Source organism: Scatophagus argus, chromosome 19, assembly GCF_020382885.2.
Source record: "Scatophagus argus isolate fScaArg1 chromosome 19, fScaArg1.pri, whole genome shotgun sequence".
In the NCBI taxonomy this organism is placed as follows: Eukaryota; Metazoa; Chordata; class Actinopteri; family Scatophagidae; genus Scatophagus; species Scatophagus argus.
This window is the reverse complement of record NC_058511.1, coordinates 11,516,928-11,533,346: the sequence shown is the minus strand read 5'-3', so window position 1 is coordinate 11,533,346 and position 16,419 is coordinate 11,516,928. Positions and strand designations below refer to the sequence as shown.

Below are 16,419 nucleotides of genomic sequence, written 5' to 3'. Positions count from 1 at the left end.
TTATGGGTGGGAAACAAATGATCCTATGTTTTTGAGCTAAAAAACAGGAGAGCAACACTCCAAGGTTATGATGTTCTGATTGAATGCAATGCATTGCTGTACACTGAACTGCCCAACCTTACTGACAGTGATTGTTTACTGCAGAATGAGTGCTTTTACTTTTTGCACTTTAAGCACATTTTGCTGATAACACTAACACTCATAGTTTTGCTTGACTAATATTCTTTCTTGTTTTCCTCTGGCAAACAACAAAGCTGTGCATAATTAACATTACTGTGCATGTGGCATCTTTGAAACCTGTCACACCCTGAGCTTTTCATTTCTCTGACTGCAGTAGTTGCTGACTTCTTTGTCCATTGATACTTGTGCCTTTACTGTGGAGTCACCTCTATCATCCAGTCATTGTAGTCATTTGCCTCAAGACCTTGACAGATAGCTAGTGTTAACATGGTGCATTCTTAGGTTAGACCACAGCTCTTTGCAGCTTCTGTTGAGAGGCCTTGAATGAGAGCTATTCTGCCTGTATATACCCAGCCCTGGTTTATTTAAAGGTGAGAGTTCTGCCTACGGAAGAATAAAGTATAACCATAAGAATGGCTTTAATTTTATAATGAACATTTGTGCTGAAAAGATTTTAAAATGAGGAACTATTTTTTTCTTGAGGAACTACTATTTTTCTTAAACATTCTAACATCCATTTAAACACAAAAATACAGACTGGTACACACACATACACGCAAACAATTATAATTTCTGACTTCCCAGGCTGATATTCTCAGCCTTTTCTTATTGGAAGAGAGATAAACAAGCAGGACGGTGGAGAGGGTGAGCGGGTTCAGACCCACGCTGCCCTCTGGGTTAATACCTGTAGAGAACAAATCTCTCAATGACAAATTTCACTCATTAAACTTTGCACTCTCTGCACCGCAATCAGACTTTTTTTTCTTTTTACTCTGCCTTTATCCCTTTTTTCAATTACTCTCTCTGAATAATAATAATCATTTTTGGCCCAATGCTGTGAAGTTTTATTGTTGCTTGATTTTTTTAACATTTTTGCCCTGAAATATTTCTCTGCAAAATGTCTGCACTGCCATCACTCTGTGTTTCTGTATTCCAGCGTTATAGTCAACTTTATGATCTGTCCCGATCTGAGAGGTCAAAAGTACATGAGCTGGCAGTCACCATGGCCACCGACGGGCAGCCTCTGGAGCACATTGGAGAGCTTCTGTGCGTGGCTGTTGGACCTCTAGACCTGTCTGTCAAATCAGTGCTTCGTGATGCAGTGGAGAGAGTTGTGGCCGCACTCAGGTATTTTCTCTCTCTGTGATAGCACTGTTTCTTCATAACATACGCCGTAAAAAACAAACTCTGAGGTGGAAACATCAAGCCAAGACTTGTCAATACACATGTACACAAACGCTTCCCACTGACAATGACATGGAGACGGATGACTTGGCACTTAGAGGTATTCAACATTTTGGAAACACCTTTTCACTGTCTTACGTTAGATGAGAAAATCTGTAAAACTCTCATACACATTATTATCTCACATCATCTCATTAACATTAAAGAAAAACTCCCACATATGAAATTACAAAAAGTAATATTTTAAGACACTGACTTAAAATTACAATATATATTTTTACTGCAAGAATATTAACGTATTAGTTACTATTTTACTACTAGTAATTACATCACATTAGTCATGTAATCGTAGTTGCCAAATTATCATATCATCAGCTAAAATCACAACAACTGCTGCTTCAGGACTCAGAACACGTTGAATTGCATACCTGCCTCCGAAGTTAGTGTTTGTTTTTGTGGGTATCACTGGGTGATAAATCATAAATGGTGTTGCACACCAGTAGCTCCACTCTAAGCGCAGAGTTGTTTGGAAAATGGTTAATAATAGGTCAGCGTTGAGAAAATTACATTGCTGTAGGCTTATTCACTGTGTGCTACCAAAGATATCGCCCAGTGTGAAAACCTAACGAAGGCAGGAAGAAAATCAAGTTGCCAGGTTGGTATATATATTTCCCCTTTTTTCTTATTTTAATCTCTTTTACATTCACTGTCGTGCCTTGTCAAGCAACATTATCATCTACATACATCCTTTTCATACCTGTCCGGCGAGATTACATACCCATGTATGTCGAAATATGTTTTCTAAAAACAAGTCTGATTAAGAGCAATATCTATTTCAGCCTCAAAGGGGGGCTTTGTGATGTATGTTCCAAAATATTGAAGGCCACCCCAACACAACACCTACTACCTTGATCTCTGCTGGTTGTTTTCTGAAAATGCACTGTATATTGGTCCAGTTTGGCTCAGTGTGTTGGTGGTGAAAGTGCTGTCAAAACAAATGCCTGAAGTGTTGAATTGAATCTATAGTAGCTGCCTGTGGGAATTGGACTTACAGCATTTTATTGTTGTCTTCTTGCTCCCTGCATTCAAATGGAAGGGAGAGATGATTCACCTCGAAGCGTCTGCCAAGCTGCTATATTTTGGGGCAACAGAAAATATTCTGATATTGTACAAATTAACATCCAAAATGACAGATTTGGAAATTTGGAAACACACTGTGGTTTTCATTTAACATATGCATAGGCTTAATTAGAAGGCTTATTTTTAGTGGAGCTTTTTTATGTTTGTCCTTTTTGACAGACCAACGAGCATGATTTTACTGACAGGGCCAGATATCATCGGACCAACTGATTGGCTTGATAAATGAGTGCCAATCGCCTTGATTATATTCCTGCCTCATTTCCTGCTTCTTTATGGCTGCTCAATGGCGCATGGTGCAGATAGATGACACCTGCAATTTACCCACACACTTGCACGCACACACACACGACACAGTATTCTTGTGCATGTGCACAGACACCTGCACATTCGTAGTTAAGTAGATGTGAAGGCACTATCCCTGATGAACACGCACAGACTTTCTTGCGTGCACACACTCTTCCCCTTTTCTCTGATTCATTATCTTCTTATAATTAATGCAGTCTAATACAGCTGTTTCCCTCCAGATCTCATTCGGCTGCCACAGCAACACACACCCACACATATACACACATGCACACACTCATTATGTGTCCATTTATGTGTATTCTGTGTGTTGGATGGGAGAAGCACCCATAGCCTTATTCACCAGAGGTGTTCTTTCCCTTGAATGTGTCACTCAGTTCTCTTGCATATGAATATCCCTTTATGCATTCAAGTATGGCTCTGTGTGTGTATGTGTGTGTGTGTGTGCATGTGTGTGTTTGTGTGTGCCTGTTGTTGCAGTGCTTTCTCAAAGCATTGTGCTTGGCAGGTATGAATGAGCTGGTCTTGTTTTTGGCTCTCTCAAAGCCTTCAGTCTGGTGCAGCAGGCATACTTAAGCCTCACACTAATGGCCATCTTTTGTATCTGTCATAACTGTTCTGTGTTTGTGTGTCTTTTGAAAAAAAGAAAATGTAAGTGGTACAATGCAGTGAAGAAAATACTGTGTCTTCTGTCCACCTTTTGCCAGATTATATGTATGCTGTGTGTGTGTGTGTGTGTGTGTGTGTGTGTGTGAGTGCGTGCGTACATGAGCCCAGCAGCAAAAGGGAGTTGAGTCAGGGGAAATCACCCTTTTTCCCCTCTCTGTCTTTGTGAAAAATAACCCTCCTTTTACAACACACACACACACACACCAAACATGTGCACACACTGCAGCAGTCCACAGCCACACCAGGAAAGAAAATACACTAATGACGCTGCAGAAAAGATCACATATTACCCTTTTTAAGCTCACCTGCTATTATGTGTCATTAAACCTCATCTCATTGACACCTGATTTGTAAAGAGAAGCTTTTTTTTTATCAAAGCTAAATTATTAAATTATTACATATTCTTGTGAATTGACCAACATGCTCTCAGAGCTTGTAATAATGGAGACGGCTTTAAACATTTTTATTGTTGCTTCATATCTCTAGGACTTTGAATAATTTCATGATGGTTAATTTTTACAAAGCTGTGCTTGCTTCAAACATTTAATCTCTGCCATGTTTTTAACTAACGCTGTCCCGAAGAAGAAAGCTTTTAATTTTTTTTTCTTTTTTCTAGTCAGATGTTGTCCCTCTGTAATTTGGTTTGAAAAATCTTAATTAGCATATTAAGTAAGATAATTGTTGTTGTGCGACTTAGTAGGAGCAATTTGGTTATTGGCAAAGAGTCAATGATTATGGGAAATAATCATTAAAGTAAAATCAGTGTATGCTTAATACACATAAATATCGGGGCACCACCCTGTCACCAGGGACCAATAGCCAAATTAATTAATGGGAAAACAGTCTCTTAAAATTGTGAAGGATGAATCCGAGCACTGGCTGTCATGAATTCAGCTGTTATTACAAGTACATACACAATAACCACAGACCACGACAGGTTAAACTATAACAGGATTTATTAAACAGCAACAACCATCCATAGATAAGTATCACTTTGTAATAAACACTATTATAATCTAAGTTTTATCAACACCCATTAACTATTAACTAAGATAACACAGGTACAGTAGCAAGAGTATATCTATATACAGGTGTGCATATATACAGGTGTGTGTGTGTGTGTGTATGTATGGGTGTGTGTGAGAGAGAGATGATGACACAGTATGGAGGCTAACAAGCTAGCCAGGTAGCGGCTAACAAGCTAGTGGCTAAAAACAAACAAAATGGCGGTTAGCAAGCTAGCCAGAGGGTGGCTAACAAGCTGCAGGCTAAAAACAAACAAAATGGCGGTTAGCAAGATAGCAGCTAACAAGATAGCAGCTAACAACAAGCTAGTGGCTGACTACAATTAAGATGGCGGATGGCCACATGAGGGGAGGAGCTACAACCAGAATGGCGAGTGGGGAAACTACAACCAAAATGGTGGAGGACTACATGAGGAGGGGTCAGCACACCAGGATGAACAACCACATGAAGGATGGCTCAGCAAACAAACAGCTAGTCACACGCATGTGATGACTCAGCAAAACTCCAAATGACTACCGAAGAATACGCCGGCCGTATTATTCAGAGCCAAGATGGTGATAACCAACGTGATGTTGCTTATGTGGTCACAGAAGGGAACGATGGGCGGAAGCCTTTGAGCGCCACGTACCCCTTGGTTACGGTTCGTGATCGCGTGCTCGGACTTTCGCCTCACCGTTCAGAAAGAAGAGTGTGAGGAAAGATAGAAATGAAAATACAAGAAAACACAACCCAATAAAATAATCCACTCTAATTCTTTAGAAACTCGCGTGTCACCACACAATAGCGGAGTCAGTAAACCGGAGCTTATCTGCTCAGCTATTGGTCCTTTAACTGGTGACGCGCGGTCTCGCTGAAACGGCGGAAATGACCGACCGGAAAACAAAATCAATGAATGCAGCACTTAAAAGTTATAGAAATCATGTGTAAACAACCCTACGTTACACTATCTCTGCCCAGACATAAGCCTCTTACGTTGCGTTGCTCCGATCATTCGGAGTTTGAAATGATGATCCGCTTAAACGTTCGCAGCGTTGTCCTCGGCGGGATGCTGGCGGTCCGTTATTCAGAAGATGCGGAGTGTTGATCTCTCGGCGGCAGCGGAGAAAATCACCGGTGAAAAAGTTAACAAACTTTGTTTCGTCCTTAACAAAGTCGGCGCGCGGCTCGTTAACGTGCGATCAGCTGATTGTTCAGCGATCCACGTCGGTAAAAGGAAAAAGGAAAAGTTACGGAGAAAATACAGCAGTCTGTTTCTCGGCCTGCGAGTTGCAGAACTGTGACCCGGGATCTAAAATGATGTTAATCAAAACGTTTGATTGTTGCTCCCTTTTGGCGGTTTGGACATTTGGAGAGCCTGGAGAAGCTCTCACTGTCACAGCACGCACGGGGAAAAAGCGAAGGCTGATGGTCGCAGTGACCTTTTATTACCTGAGTGACGTCACCGTAGATTCCTTAGGGATGGCTGGCACACAGCCAATGTCTGTGCTCGTTCGGGGTTCGAACTCAGGAATTTATGACTAGGCGTATGCCATAAAATAGATTTCTAACGGTTAGTCACTCTAAGTCAGGCTTTATGGGTCACATGTAGGCCTCTCTATTGTTCTCCAGAGCACATGACCAGAGATCCCAACATTGTGGTGATGTGTTTGTTTTTCAGTGGAGACCCAGACGCCCTGACAAATTACCCACAGCCCCTCAGGGTCCTGGAGGCTATGGTGACCGCTGTGCACAACAGTGTTCAGAGTGGGTAGGTTGTCTACCTGCTACACACACACACACACACTTTTCTCTTACAATATTTGTAGAAATCTTTTATTTATTGCTGTCACTTTAACTAAATTATCCTCACTGAGGAGAAGGTCAGATAATTCAATCCCAATAACATGTACATCATCCAGAATTTTTGGGTCACAATATAAATCACACACATACTTCAAATGTCTCTCTTCTGCCATTACTCTCGATTTGCAAGGCAACCAACAATTATTTCGATTATAGATTAACCTTTGGATTAGTTTCTCGATTAATCATTTCCTTAATGAAAAATGAGGAAAATACCCATCAGACTTTGCACAATTCTGAGGTGACTTTTACAAATTCATCATGTAGTCCAAGCAACAGCCGGAATTGCAAGAACATTCAGTTTAACACAATCCAAAAAAGAAAGCAGCGGAGCCTCATGTATAAAGCATTGACTCAGAGGTTAGTGAGTAAGATTTCCATTTAAATGCCTAAATTCACTTTACACACAAAAAATGCATTCTTGAGGACTTGGAATACATCTGCATTTCTGTCTTTTCGAGCCCTGTAAAAGATGAAAAAAAACAAACCCTTAAATGAGGCTTGTGACCACTTGATAACGCCTGTCTTTTTTCGAAGAACCTTTACACCTTACCGCTCTGTCTCTGTCTGTCTTTTTATCTCCGCCTCGCTCCGCCTATCTGACTGCTGTCCTTCTTACCCTCCTTCCTCAGCGACAGCGAGGTGACTTCAGATGACCTACTGGCCTGGTTGCATCCGTTCTGCGGTGACGCGTCTCTGCCTGTGCGACCTCGGATCGACGTGCTGCAGATCCTGGAGAGCAACTTCAGCCTCCAAGACAGCGACGTTCGTCTGCTGCTGCTTTACAGAACTCAAGCTGTACTCAAAGACAGAGAGGTAACCCGCACGCACAAGCAGATAGAACTCATCAGTAGCCCGCTCACTCACAAAGTGCGAATGTGAGAGATTTTAAGTATATATTACTTGAGAAACAGCTTTAATCCCAAACACTCTAAAAACAGAACACTGGTACTTGATCTGAAGGAGGCTACAGATGTCTTCTCTCCAAGGTCATAATATCAAATGAAAATTGAAAATGTACTAGAAATTGATGGGTGGAGAGAAGAGGTAAGTAGATAGAGACCTGAGCAGAAATGGGGTGGTGAAGATGCCGAGAGGGTGGATAAATTACTTACTCATCCCATCGTGAAACATGTAAATGTTGACACGTACATTCCCATTATGTTACATTATGGGCCTCTGAGCTATAAAAAAGCTGGTGTACCACCCAGGGGATAAGTAAGGTGTAATTAATGTCTTTTTATGGTTGTTGCGGCTGAATCTGATGCAAACACTGCAGAGTTCATGTGGCTTATTTGACCAAGAATTACAAATTGAAAATTATGCTGCTGTCTATTTAACTCTTTATGGAAGAAATCAATATTAGTTCTCAGAATATGGTCTGCTCAGGCCTTTTTGTCATTCTTCATAACAAAAGGTATTTCAGTTGTTACAGTTCTCGAAGACCTTTTACAAACAGTTGTTTATTTATAGAAACAAATACGTGATCTGGGCAAATCTGATTGAAAATGTCAGTTGTGCATCTAAATTTGATAGAGTATGAATGTGTGTGTTTGTTCTGTATTTCAAAAGAAATCAGAAGCTTAAGAAATGTTTCTGTTATGTATTGACTGTAAATAATGTATTGACTTTTGATAAAAGACACAGAATCACCCAACCTCCATAGGGCTATAGCACCACACATCAGTGAATTATTCATGGAAAGAGACCATTATTACCTTAATTTGAATGAGTGGAAACAGAAGCAGTTTGTGGTAGTGCACTTTAGGTTATTGACAAGTGTAAGTGCCTTGATTTGCGATCTTTTAGTCTTCCTAATTGAGATGAATTAGCTTGTTTGTCTATGTAAATGTAAAACCAACACATAAATGCTTGTAAGCATCCCTTAATCCTGTGCATATTTGCAGTAGTGTCTAATAGCATGTACTGTATCTGGGTTAAAGCGAGCTGGATTTTTGTACATACTTATGTCTCACATACTCCTGTTGCTCCGGACAGTGGATGTCAGCCTGACAAAGGGAAGTCATGTTTTCAACCTCTATGCCTGGTATGGGCACTTGACTGTAGTAAATAGAAACAAGCTGTTTGTTAAGACAGCAGGAAAGATAGTAGGCCACTAACAAAAGCAATTAGATGACCTTTGCAGCACAATGTACACACTATCATAAATATAACAAAACACATCCTCTCCACCCTGACTTTGCTCCCCTCAGGGTGATACTTCGAGTACCTGTGGGAAAGAAAAGATCTACAAGTATTCTTTTGTCTCAATTACAATTGATGTGGTAAAGAAACTACAGTAAATTTAAATGTTTGCAGGCTGGACACCTTTGGTATGAATGGACTGTAGCTGTACGTTTCAGAAATCTTTATTTTGTTAATGAGGTTGGGTTTTGTTTTTTTTTTTATCTTCGTTTCTCTTCTCTTCTCACGTCCTCTCCCCTCCGTGGTGCAACCTACCACTGAATGGTTAGTCATTAAGTTTCCTCACTGACTAATTAATGGTCCAGGCTGGTTAATTAATGTGTAAATGTATGCTCAGCCGTGGGCCATTGTCAGCTCAGGTAGACAGGTGTGTGGGCCCCGACTCTTTAACTAATTGGGTGCACACTCGACATTTGGCAAGCTCTGACAAAACACACACAGGCGGTCACACGTGTGCTCTTAAGGGAGCTTACATCCAAGTGATCAGTTAATTAATCCTGTAAAAGATTAAGAATTGCACTTATTATGGATCAAGTGCCATTTTCTCTCACTTGTCTCTTCTTAAGGCAACCAAAAGACCTTTAAATGTCTGAGCAAGTTTTTATTGAGGCCAAATGTCTCATTTAGCTTTCATTAGTCTAAATTTCCTTGTTAGTTGCAAAGATTTTTTAATATTCACACTGATGCAAAAATTCAAAGCCATGAACAAACCGAGCACCCACTCTTTAATTTATTACATTTTGCTTCCTAATTGGAGCGACACTTCATTGTCTCTGCTGGCCATTGTCTGGCTAAAAGCAGTGGCACAGTGATCATGTTAGCTGGGCTGTAAGCAGCACTGGCACTTGTGGCAGCATGCTGGTGCCCAGAGGCCATGCGAGAGACGTGGCGATGCCCCAGTCTGACCTCATCTCATTGGCTTAGAGCCAGAAAGAGAAAGGGAGGGAGACAGAGGAGGAGAGAGAAATGGTGCAGAGTTGGTATTGTTACTTTTCTGTCCTCCCGGTCCCTTAACTAATCAGCACAACTCCCTACTAACTGTGTCCCACAGGCTGCCCAAGAGAGAGACACACACACACTCACACACTCACACATAAACTACTGTATCCATGTTTCACTGCATAGTCAGCCCTCCCGTGTTGTACCCACAAATTCTTGCACACACACAGAGACTGCCTGCTGTGATTTCCATGACAACCGTGCTGTCAAGCCACAGTTTGTGAGTGAAACTGATAGCAGTAGTATGTTTAAGTTGGAGTTTCTCTCATCTTTCCTTTTCCGCCACTGTCTGTTTGCCATTCTGACAAAGGCATCTGATTAGCACTGTCGCCTGCGATCAAAGGCAGCTGCAAAATAGCTATATGCACTCTCTCTCTCTCTCTCTCTCTCTCTCTCTCTCTCTCTCTCACACACACACACACATACAAAGACAGACACGCACACACAATACACTCACAGCTTTACTGTACAGACATTTCACTGCATTAATATGCGTGCACATGTACAAACATGCGCAAAAATACTGTATATGCGCACTGAGCGTCTTAATTCAGGAAAAAGATGTAAGTGAAGACTGAAGACAGAAGAAAACGTCGCTTTGATCTTAGAAATGAGTCTCTTCCCATCCTTTTCCTCTGCCTGCCTGTGAAAGTGTTTAACTCCACCTCTCTTTGTATTCCTTTCTTTCTCTCTGTCTCACTTATCAACAATACTAAAATGTCTTAGATTAATCAGAAGTGGACAAAAGTATTTCAGAAAGCCCCCTGGGGACCACAAAAATCATTAATTGTATATTTTGTATTTGTTTCTGTGGTAGATAAAGAGAAAGGAACTAATATTTCAAAAGGTTTAGTTTTTGGGAAAGAGTAATTATAAGAATGAGCATGAAATCAAAATGTGCTCATTGATCAAGAGAGAGGAAATTAGAGGGGATGAAACTACAGTTTTGTAATTGATCAAGTAATTACTTAGGATCAAAACTGCTGTCACTTGTTCTATAAATTGGCCTCTTTAATTGGCATTGATAAATTCCAGACGCGATGCTGGCTTTGTATTATAGTCATCTTTTTCATTGGAACCCGGCAAACTATCGATGTTGAACAGTGGATATTACTTAAAAACACACCAGGAGAGTTGAAAGCAAGTCATTAGATCTGGGTTCCAAAGATGCAGTCTATGAAAAGGTTTTTTGTGGTAAATAGTCTAAATGATGATGTCAAGGTGGTGTGTCACTACTACAGCATGTGAATTTATCTGCCCTACTGAAATGACCTTGACTTCTGACCATTTGGCAGAGGGGACAAGCAGAAAGAGAATTTTGATATATCAGTATTAGTTTTGTTGCCAAAAGGTTTTATAACTTAGAGCAATACTACTGATATGATTTTTTTAAGATTAGCTCAGACTGTGACTCCTTTGGTTGGAGACCTTCCAGTTGGCAGCCTGACAGACCAAAATGAACAGCAGCAAATAAGGTCAATGAGGAAATCACTTCAGGCCATCATTACAGAATAAATTTATTTAATTTTTTTTTCAATTAATGATTCTTTAAATTCTTCTCAGATCACACTTCAGTGTCTCAGCCCAGAAACACTCAAATGAGTTTGACACTTATTTGCTTTAGATAATTGATGAACAGCCAACAGCAAGTTAGCTTAGCTTAGCACAACATCTAACTTCTTGACGAAATGTCTCTGTTTAGCTACTAAATACTTCACTATATCACCAGCTACTTATAATTTTGTCTGCTACCTGGTTGGCCAAGCAGGTAGTGCGTAGTGGGTTTTTAAGAGCCTTTAATATGAAAACACCAGCCTTCTGTGGCTGAAAATAACACTACAAGAGCCGAGAGTGTGATGTTGTGGGCTGGAAAAAAGCAAAACAATGACATAAAAAGTGACATAAAGCTCCGCACAGTTTAGGGGAACACCTTACATTACCCATTGTTTTGTCACTTCAAGCAAACCCTTTCACACTACACAGTCATTACTTTTCGCCACCTTAAATATGGTCTTTATTATCCATCCATCCATTCATTTGCTAGGACTGATTATCCCTGAGAGTTTTGTGGTGAGGTGGAGCCAATCCCAGATGACACTGGGTGAGAGGTGGGTTGCACCCTGCACAGGTCACCAGTCAATCACAGGGTCTTAATAGTTTTACTAAAATAATTTCCAGTAGCTCACATATCTAAGTTATAGAATTACCAGGCATCACTGTGTTCTGACTGAATTTAAATTCAGTGGGCAGTATCTGTGGTTATGACGGCTGATTTAGCTCAGAGGTTATTCTACAGCTCTCTCTTTCTCTTTGTTTTCCAGTATCCAGATAACCCGATTGTGTTTGTTTCAAGGCTGGATTTTGTATTCCTACAGATCTGATTCGCTTACTGTGTAATCCTCCATCCTTGCCTCATTGCCTTGCGCACACACCTCTTTGACAGCACATCAAGAAATCCTCAGATCCTCACAGTGGGTTTGGATTTGAAAAGTCTTGTATTCTTTTTTTGCATTTTCTGTTCAGGCCTCCTCCTCCCCCTCCCCTGCCTGCGTATATCTGCAGTCTGCATGTTTCTGTCCATATAGCCTCATTCATATACAGAGGGGGTTTGTATTATACATCCATACAGACAAACACACATGCACTCCAGCATGCCACTCTGTGATAGGACTAGGCCAGTGCTATCATGATGGATGCTGTTTTAGCCCAGTGGTGTCCATCCCGGGTCAGGCTGGGCCATGTCGGTGGAAAGGCCACTGCGTGATTCACAGCTGCTGCCTAGCACACACCCAGCGATGATGGATCAGAGGGAAACGGAGAGAAAGAATTAGAGGGGGGTGGGTAATGATGGATCAGAGACAAACAGAGAGACAAAAAGATTCAGAGATGATATTACAACAGAAGAAGAGCACAACAGGCCACTTACTATTCCAATACATCATCTTCCCCCACTCCCACTGCATCCCAGCACACTACACAGACACACACAAAGACACCTATAAATGGAGGTACTAATGAGCCCAATTGAAATGCTGACATTTAGGTAGAGAGAGGAAAAGGGGGGAGGCGGGTGATGTGGGAGCAAAAGGAGGCAGGGCATGAGAGGTGAAGCTCGGGATAGATTTTGTGACTTCATTTTGAATGATTAGTCATAACAGCAGGGCCTCCAAATGTCACCACCATCAAGATCGGAGGGTCTGTTGTGCCTGTGCGCATTTGGCCTTTATGTCACTAATAACAGTATACTGAGGGTCATTTGTTTATAGCATTTCACAGACAAAGAGATGACATCAGACGTTTCACCGTGAAGATATTATTGTGCTAAATCCGAAAGCGCGCACACACACACACACGCGCGCACACACATATTCCTGTAGTTGTGGGGACAAAAATCTGTTCCCCGCAAAGTAAATCATAAATATTAGGGTTAATGTTAGGCTGAGGTTACGGCTAGGTTAAGGTAAGGATTAGGATAAGGCAAGTAATGTTTGTTGTTATGAAATGAATGTCCACACACACACACATATACATATATATCAAGACACACATAGGAAAGGAAGGTGAGCTTGATCATTGCATCAAGGTCTTCACCCCTGTGTGCACTCTAAATGTTGTAGAGCACAGGGGAAGATCACCTACACACGTGTGTGTACGTGCATGAAAAGTCATCATCTAGGCTCATCAGCCGTGATAGCTGATTCATGCTACAAGCCCCCTTTCTCCCTGTCAGTGTCACGGATCATTTGCCGTAACACATTGTTTTGGTTGTGTGCTGTTTGGCCTTGTAGTGTGCCATCTATCTAATATGGATGAATTGAGGCAAGCAGAGCAGAGCAGGCTGTGTAGTTGCACTCTGTCAGCCTCTGTTCTGCAGCTGCGCAGCCTCTGGACCTCACACTCTAACCCAGACCTAGTTGTTATTAGACTTTCTCGAGTCACATTTTGATTTCTCTTCACTTCATTTTCGATGAAAGGTCTAAATTTTGAGGCAACCTTTGACAAACCCATTTATTCTCAGGGGCCTGCATGACCGCCCATTATTGATCATGTCTCAGCTTTAGAGAAATCTGGTTTCATGCCTAGTTATATGGGACAGAGTATTTAGTTATACAAGTAAGAGCCATATACTTGTCGGGATTGGACATATGCACACAACTCAAACAGATATGCCACATGCATAAGCATATAGTCCACCTTAACATCCATGAAAATTTGAAATGTGTGAATTTTCAAGAGTGTTCATGTTTAATCAGTATGTAACACATCCCATCCCACTTTACCTGTCCTATATTTAAATATTAAAACCACAGTTATCGACAAGATAAGCCTCATCCCTGCAGGTAAGATATAGAATAACAATGAAAGAACACAAAAAGGAGTATCCAGTTGGATGCAACACCATTCTGTTGGAACTGCAGTATTTGTTTTATAGGACAGGAATACAAACAGAAACATGACAGGGGAGTGTTTTTGGTTGACTGGACAGTGTGTTCTGTCTGTAGCTGATCATTGCCATTTTGGCCCTTCTGGTGCACAAACGCATTCTCACCTATTACATATTAACAAATCAATGGTTAGGCTGTCTTGATCCAGTGTCAGAAAAGTTGAAAACTGTAGAACTTCAGGAACTGTCCCACCAGGGAGTGTGTGGAAAAAAAATAGGACAGACCCTTGCAGAGGTGAAAGCCATATGGAGAGGAGAAGCAAGGCAGTCAAGCCGAGAAAGATTTGTTTGGTGAAAGTGAATGAGCTTAGACTGGAGGGAGAGGGTTACACAAGAAGAGAGAGAGAGAGAGAGAGAGAGAGCAGTCTTTTCCAAGTCTATAAATAATAAATGTGATAGAGTTGAATGAGCTGTCTTATGGCCACACTCTAATACAACAGGTCAGGGGTCATTGTCTTGATAGCCAAGCCCCAGCTATAATTCCACTTGTTTTGGCAGCTTTTATCTATCCCCCTCGGCTCCTTGTGAAAACTTTATTTATGCTTTGTTTTTAACTTGGAGCCAGGAGAGAAAAGCACAACACTTTGTCATCTCAGTGGGATCACTGATGATTCAGTCAAAAAACACCTCAGAGGAGGCAGTGCAATAAAATAAACAAGAAAAGAGGGGATGTGGTGAGGGAGACAGACAAGAGGAGAAATAAGGAGAAAAGAGCCTGAGGACAGTTGAAGTTATAGGAGTGGGCAGCAAGAGCCAGACAAGAAGGAGGGAGAAAGATGATAAAATCTGAGATGAAGTGGAGGTACTCATGCACCATTATCTCTTTTAGCACATTTTTTTTGCTGTGCTGTCGCACCAGGCAAAGACGTAAAGGCTTTTTGTCAGCTGGTATTATTCAGCCTTAACATATTTGTGAGCTTTTAACTGATATTCATCCTAAGTAATTGCAGGTGTTTGTGTGTCTAACCATGTGGGTTTTTGTGTGTGTGTGTGTGTGTGCGTGCGCGCACGCGCGTGTATGCGTGTCAGTGCACGCACACCATGTAATTTAATATCTTCCCTTCTCCTTGGCCTTCCTCACATCTTGAATATTCATCGGCCCCTATACGCATGCATGATTAAGGAGAGCTTGGCACAAATGGATTTAATATTAAAATATACTGTAAAGGCTGCTCATGTGTGCATGCTAGATATTGATGTCTGTGTGTCAGGACGGTTTCAAGCTACCATCTCGTTCTTTCCTCTTAACCTTGATCTCCTCATCCTTTCTAACCACTCCCCTTCTGTGTTTTGTCTTCTGTCTCTTATCTTGCTCTTCTTCCTCTCTTGAGGCGTGTACCGTTATGTATTCTCAGGTGTCATGTTATACAGTGTAGATCTACCCCAGACTTCAGGGAGAGAGCAAGAAAAAGCATAGCAAACAGAGGGAGAGGTTGGAGAAGCTGCATTTGTTTGTCATTGCACTCATCTTGTCATGTCATACTTTGCATGCACATGGGTGTGTGTGTATTTGTTTGTTCTCTACGGGCGTGTGTGTCTTTATCTTTGCGCTTATGTTCTCTCTGCATGTTTTATGTGTTGCACTTTCAAGTCGTAATAAACTCTCTAACCCCCTACAGGCCCCGAGGCTTTGCCCTTTTGGTGTTTGCTTCTCTTTGCTCTCATTTTGTCTGAAATCTGCGCTCTCTTATCATCCCTGCTCACTTTCTCAGCATCGCTCATTCTCTCCCTCGGTCTTCCTACCTCTCTCTCCCCTTGTGAAGTGTGCGACCTCTGCAACTTTATTCAGCCTCTCGCTGGGGACATTAGCCAGAGCGGGTCAATGAATATTGATGAGCTCATTCAGAGCACACTCAGTAAAGGCCAGACACAGAGATCTCTGGATCCCACGGCTCCACTGGCACTCCTCGTCCAATTCACTGACATGCCCACATCCTGTTCCCCCACCCCCACCCCATTAGGCCAAGGACTGACATAATTGCCAAGTCACAGAAAAGATTGTCAGGCAGATTTGTTGATGATGGCAAAAGTTCATGTGTGTTTAAACAAGGGCTCATACATTCACAAATTCAGGAAGAAATGATGCATCTTTGACTTAACCCAGAAAGGCTAACAAACTTGACTGTTACCTTGACTGAATTGCCAGGTGTAGTGTTGTTTGTGATGCAAATATTTTTAAACAGATGTTGATTCTCAAGATTAAAAAACTGCTGTGATCAAAGATAATCCTTTGTATCTGTATTGTTTTTATAGTTACATTATCACAGGCCTTGCAGTGTCAGAGCTTACGTTTTTGTTTCTAATTTAAGTAACTGCTGACTGCTATGCTGCCCTTCACAATTAAAATATAATATATTTTGTCAAAAATTAGTTAAGACCAACATCTGACTTTATGGCAACTGTTTTACCAAATAAATCATTATTAT

General features: G+C 41.3%; 1 protein-coding gene across 3 annotated transcripts in view; it reads left to right on the top strand.

Moving 5' to 3' along the window:
* Nucleotides 1-16,419, top strand: part of nbas (NBAS subunit of NRZ tethering complex) — a 137,921-nt gene that overhangs the window by 94,460 nt on the left and 27,042 nt on the right. For all 3 annotated transcript variants that reach the window (XM_046373882.1, XM_046373884.1, XM_046373883.1), the window contains 3 exons: nt 1,118-1,308; nt 6,161-6,250; nt 6,978-7,161. In XM_046373882.1, coding sequence (XP_046229838.1) covers nt 1,118-1,308; nt 6,161-6,250; nt 6,978-7,161 — 465 coding nt within the window. The remainder of the gene's footprint in view (nt 1-1,117; nt 1,309-6,160; nt 6,251-6,977; nt 7,162-16,419) is intronic.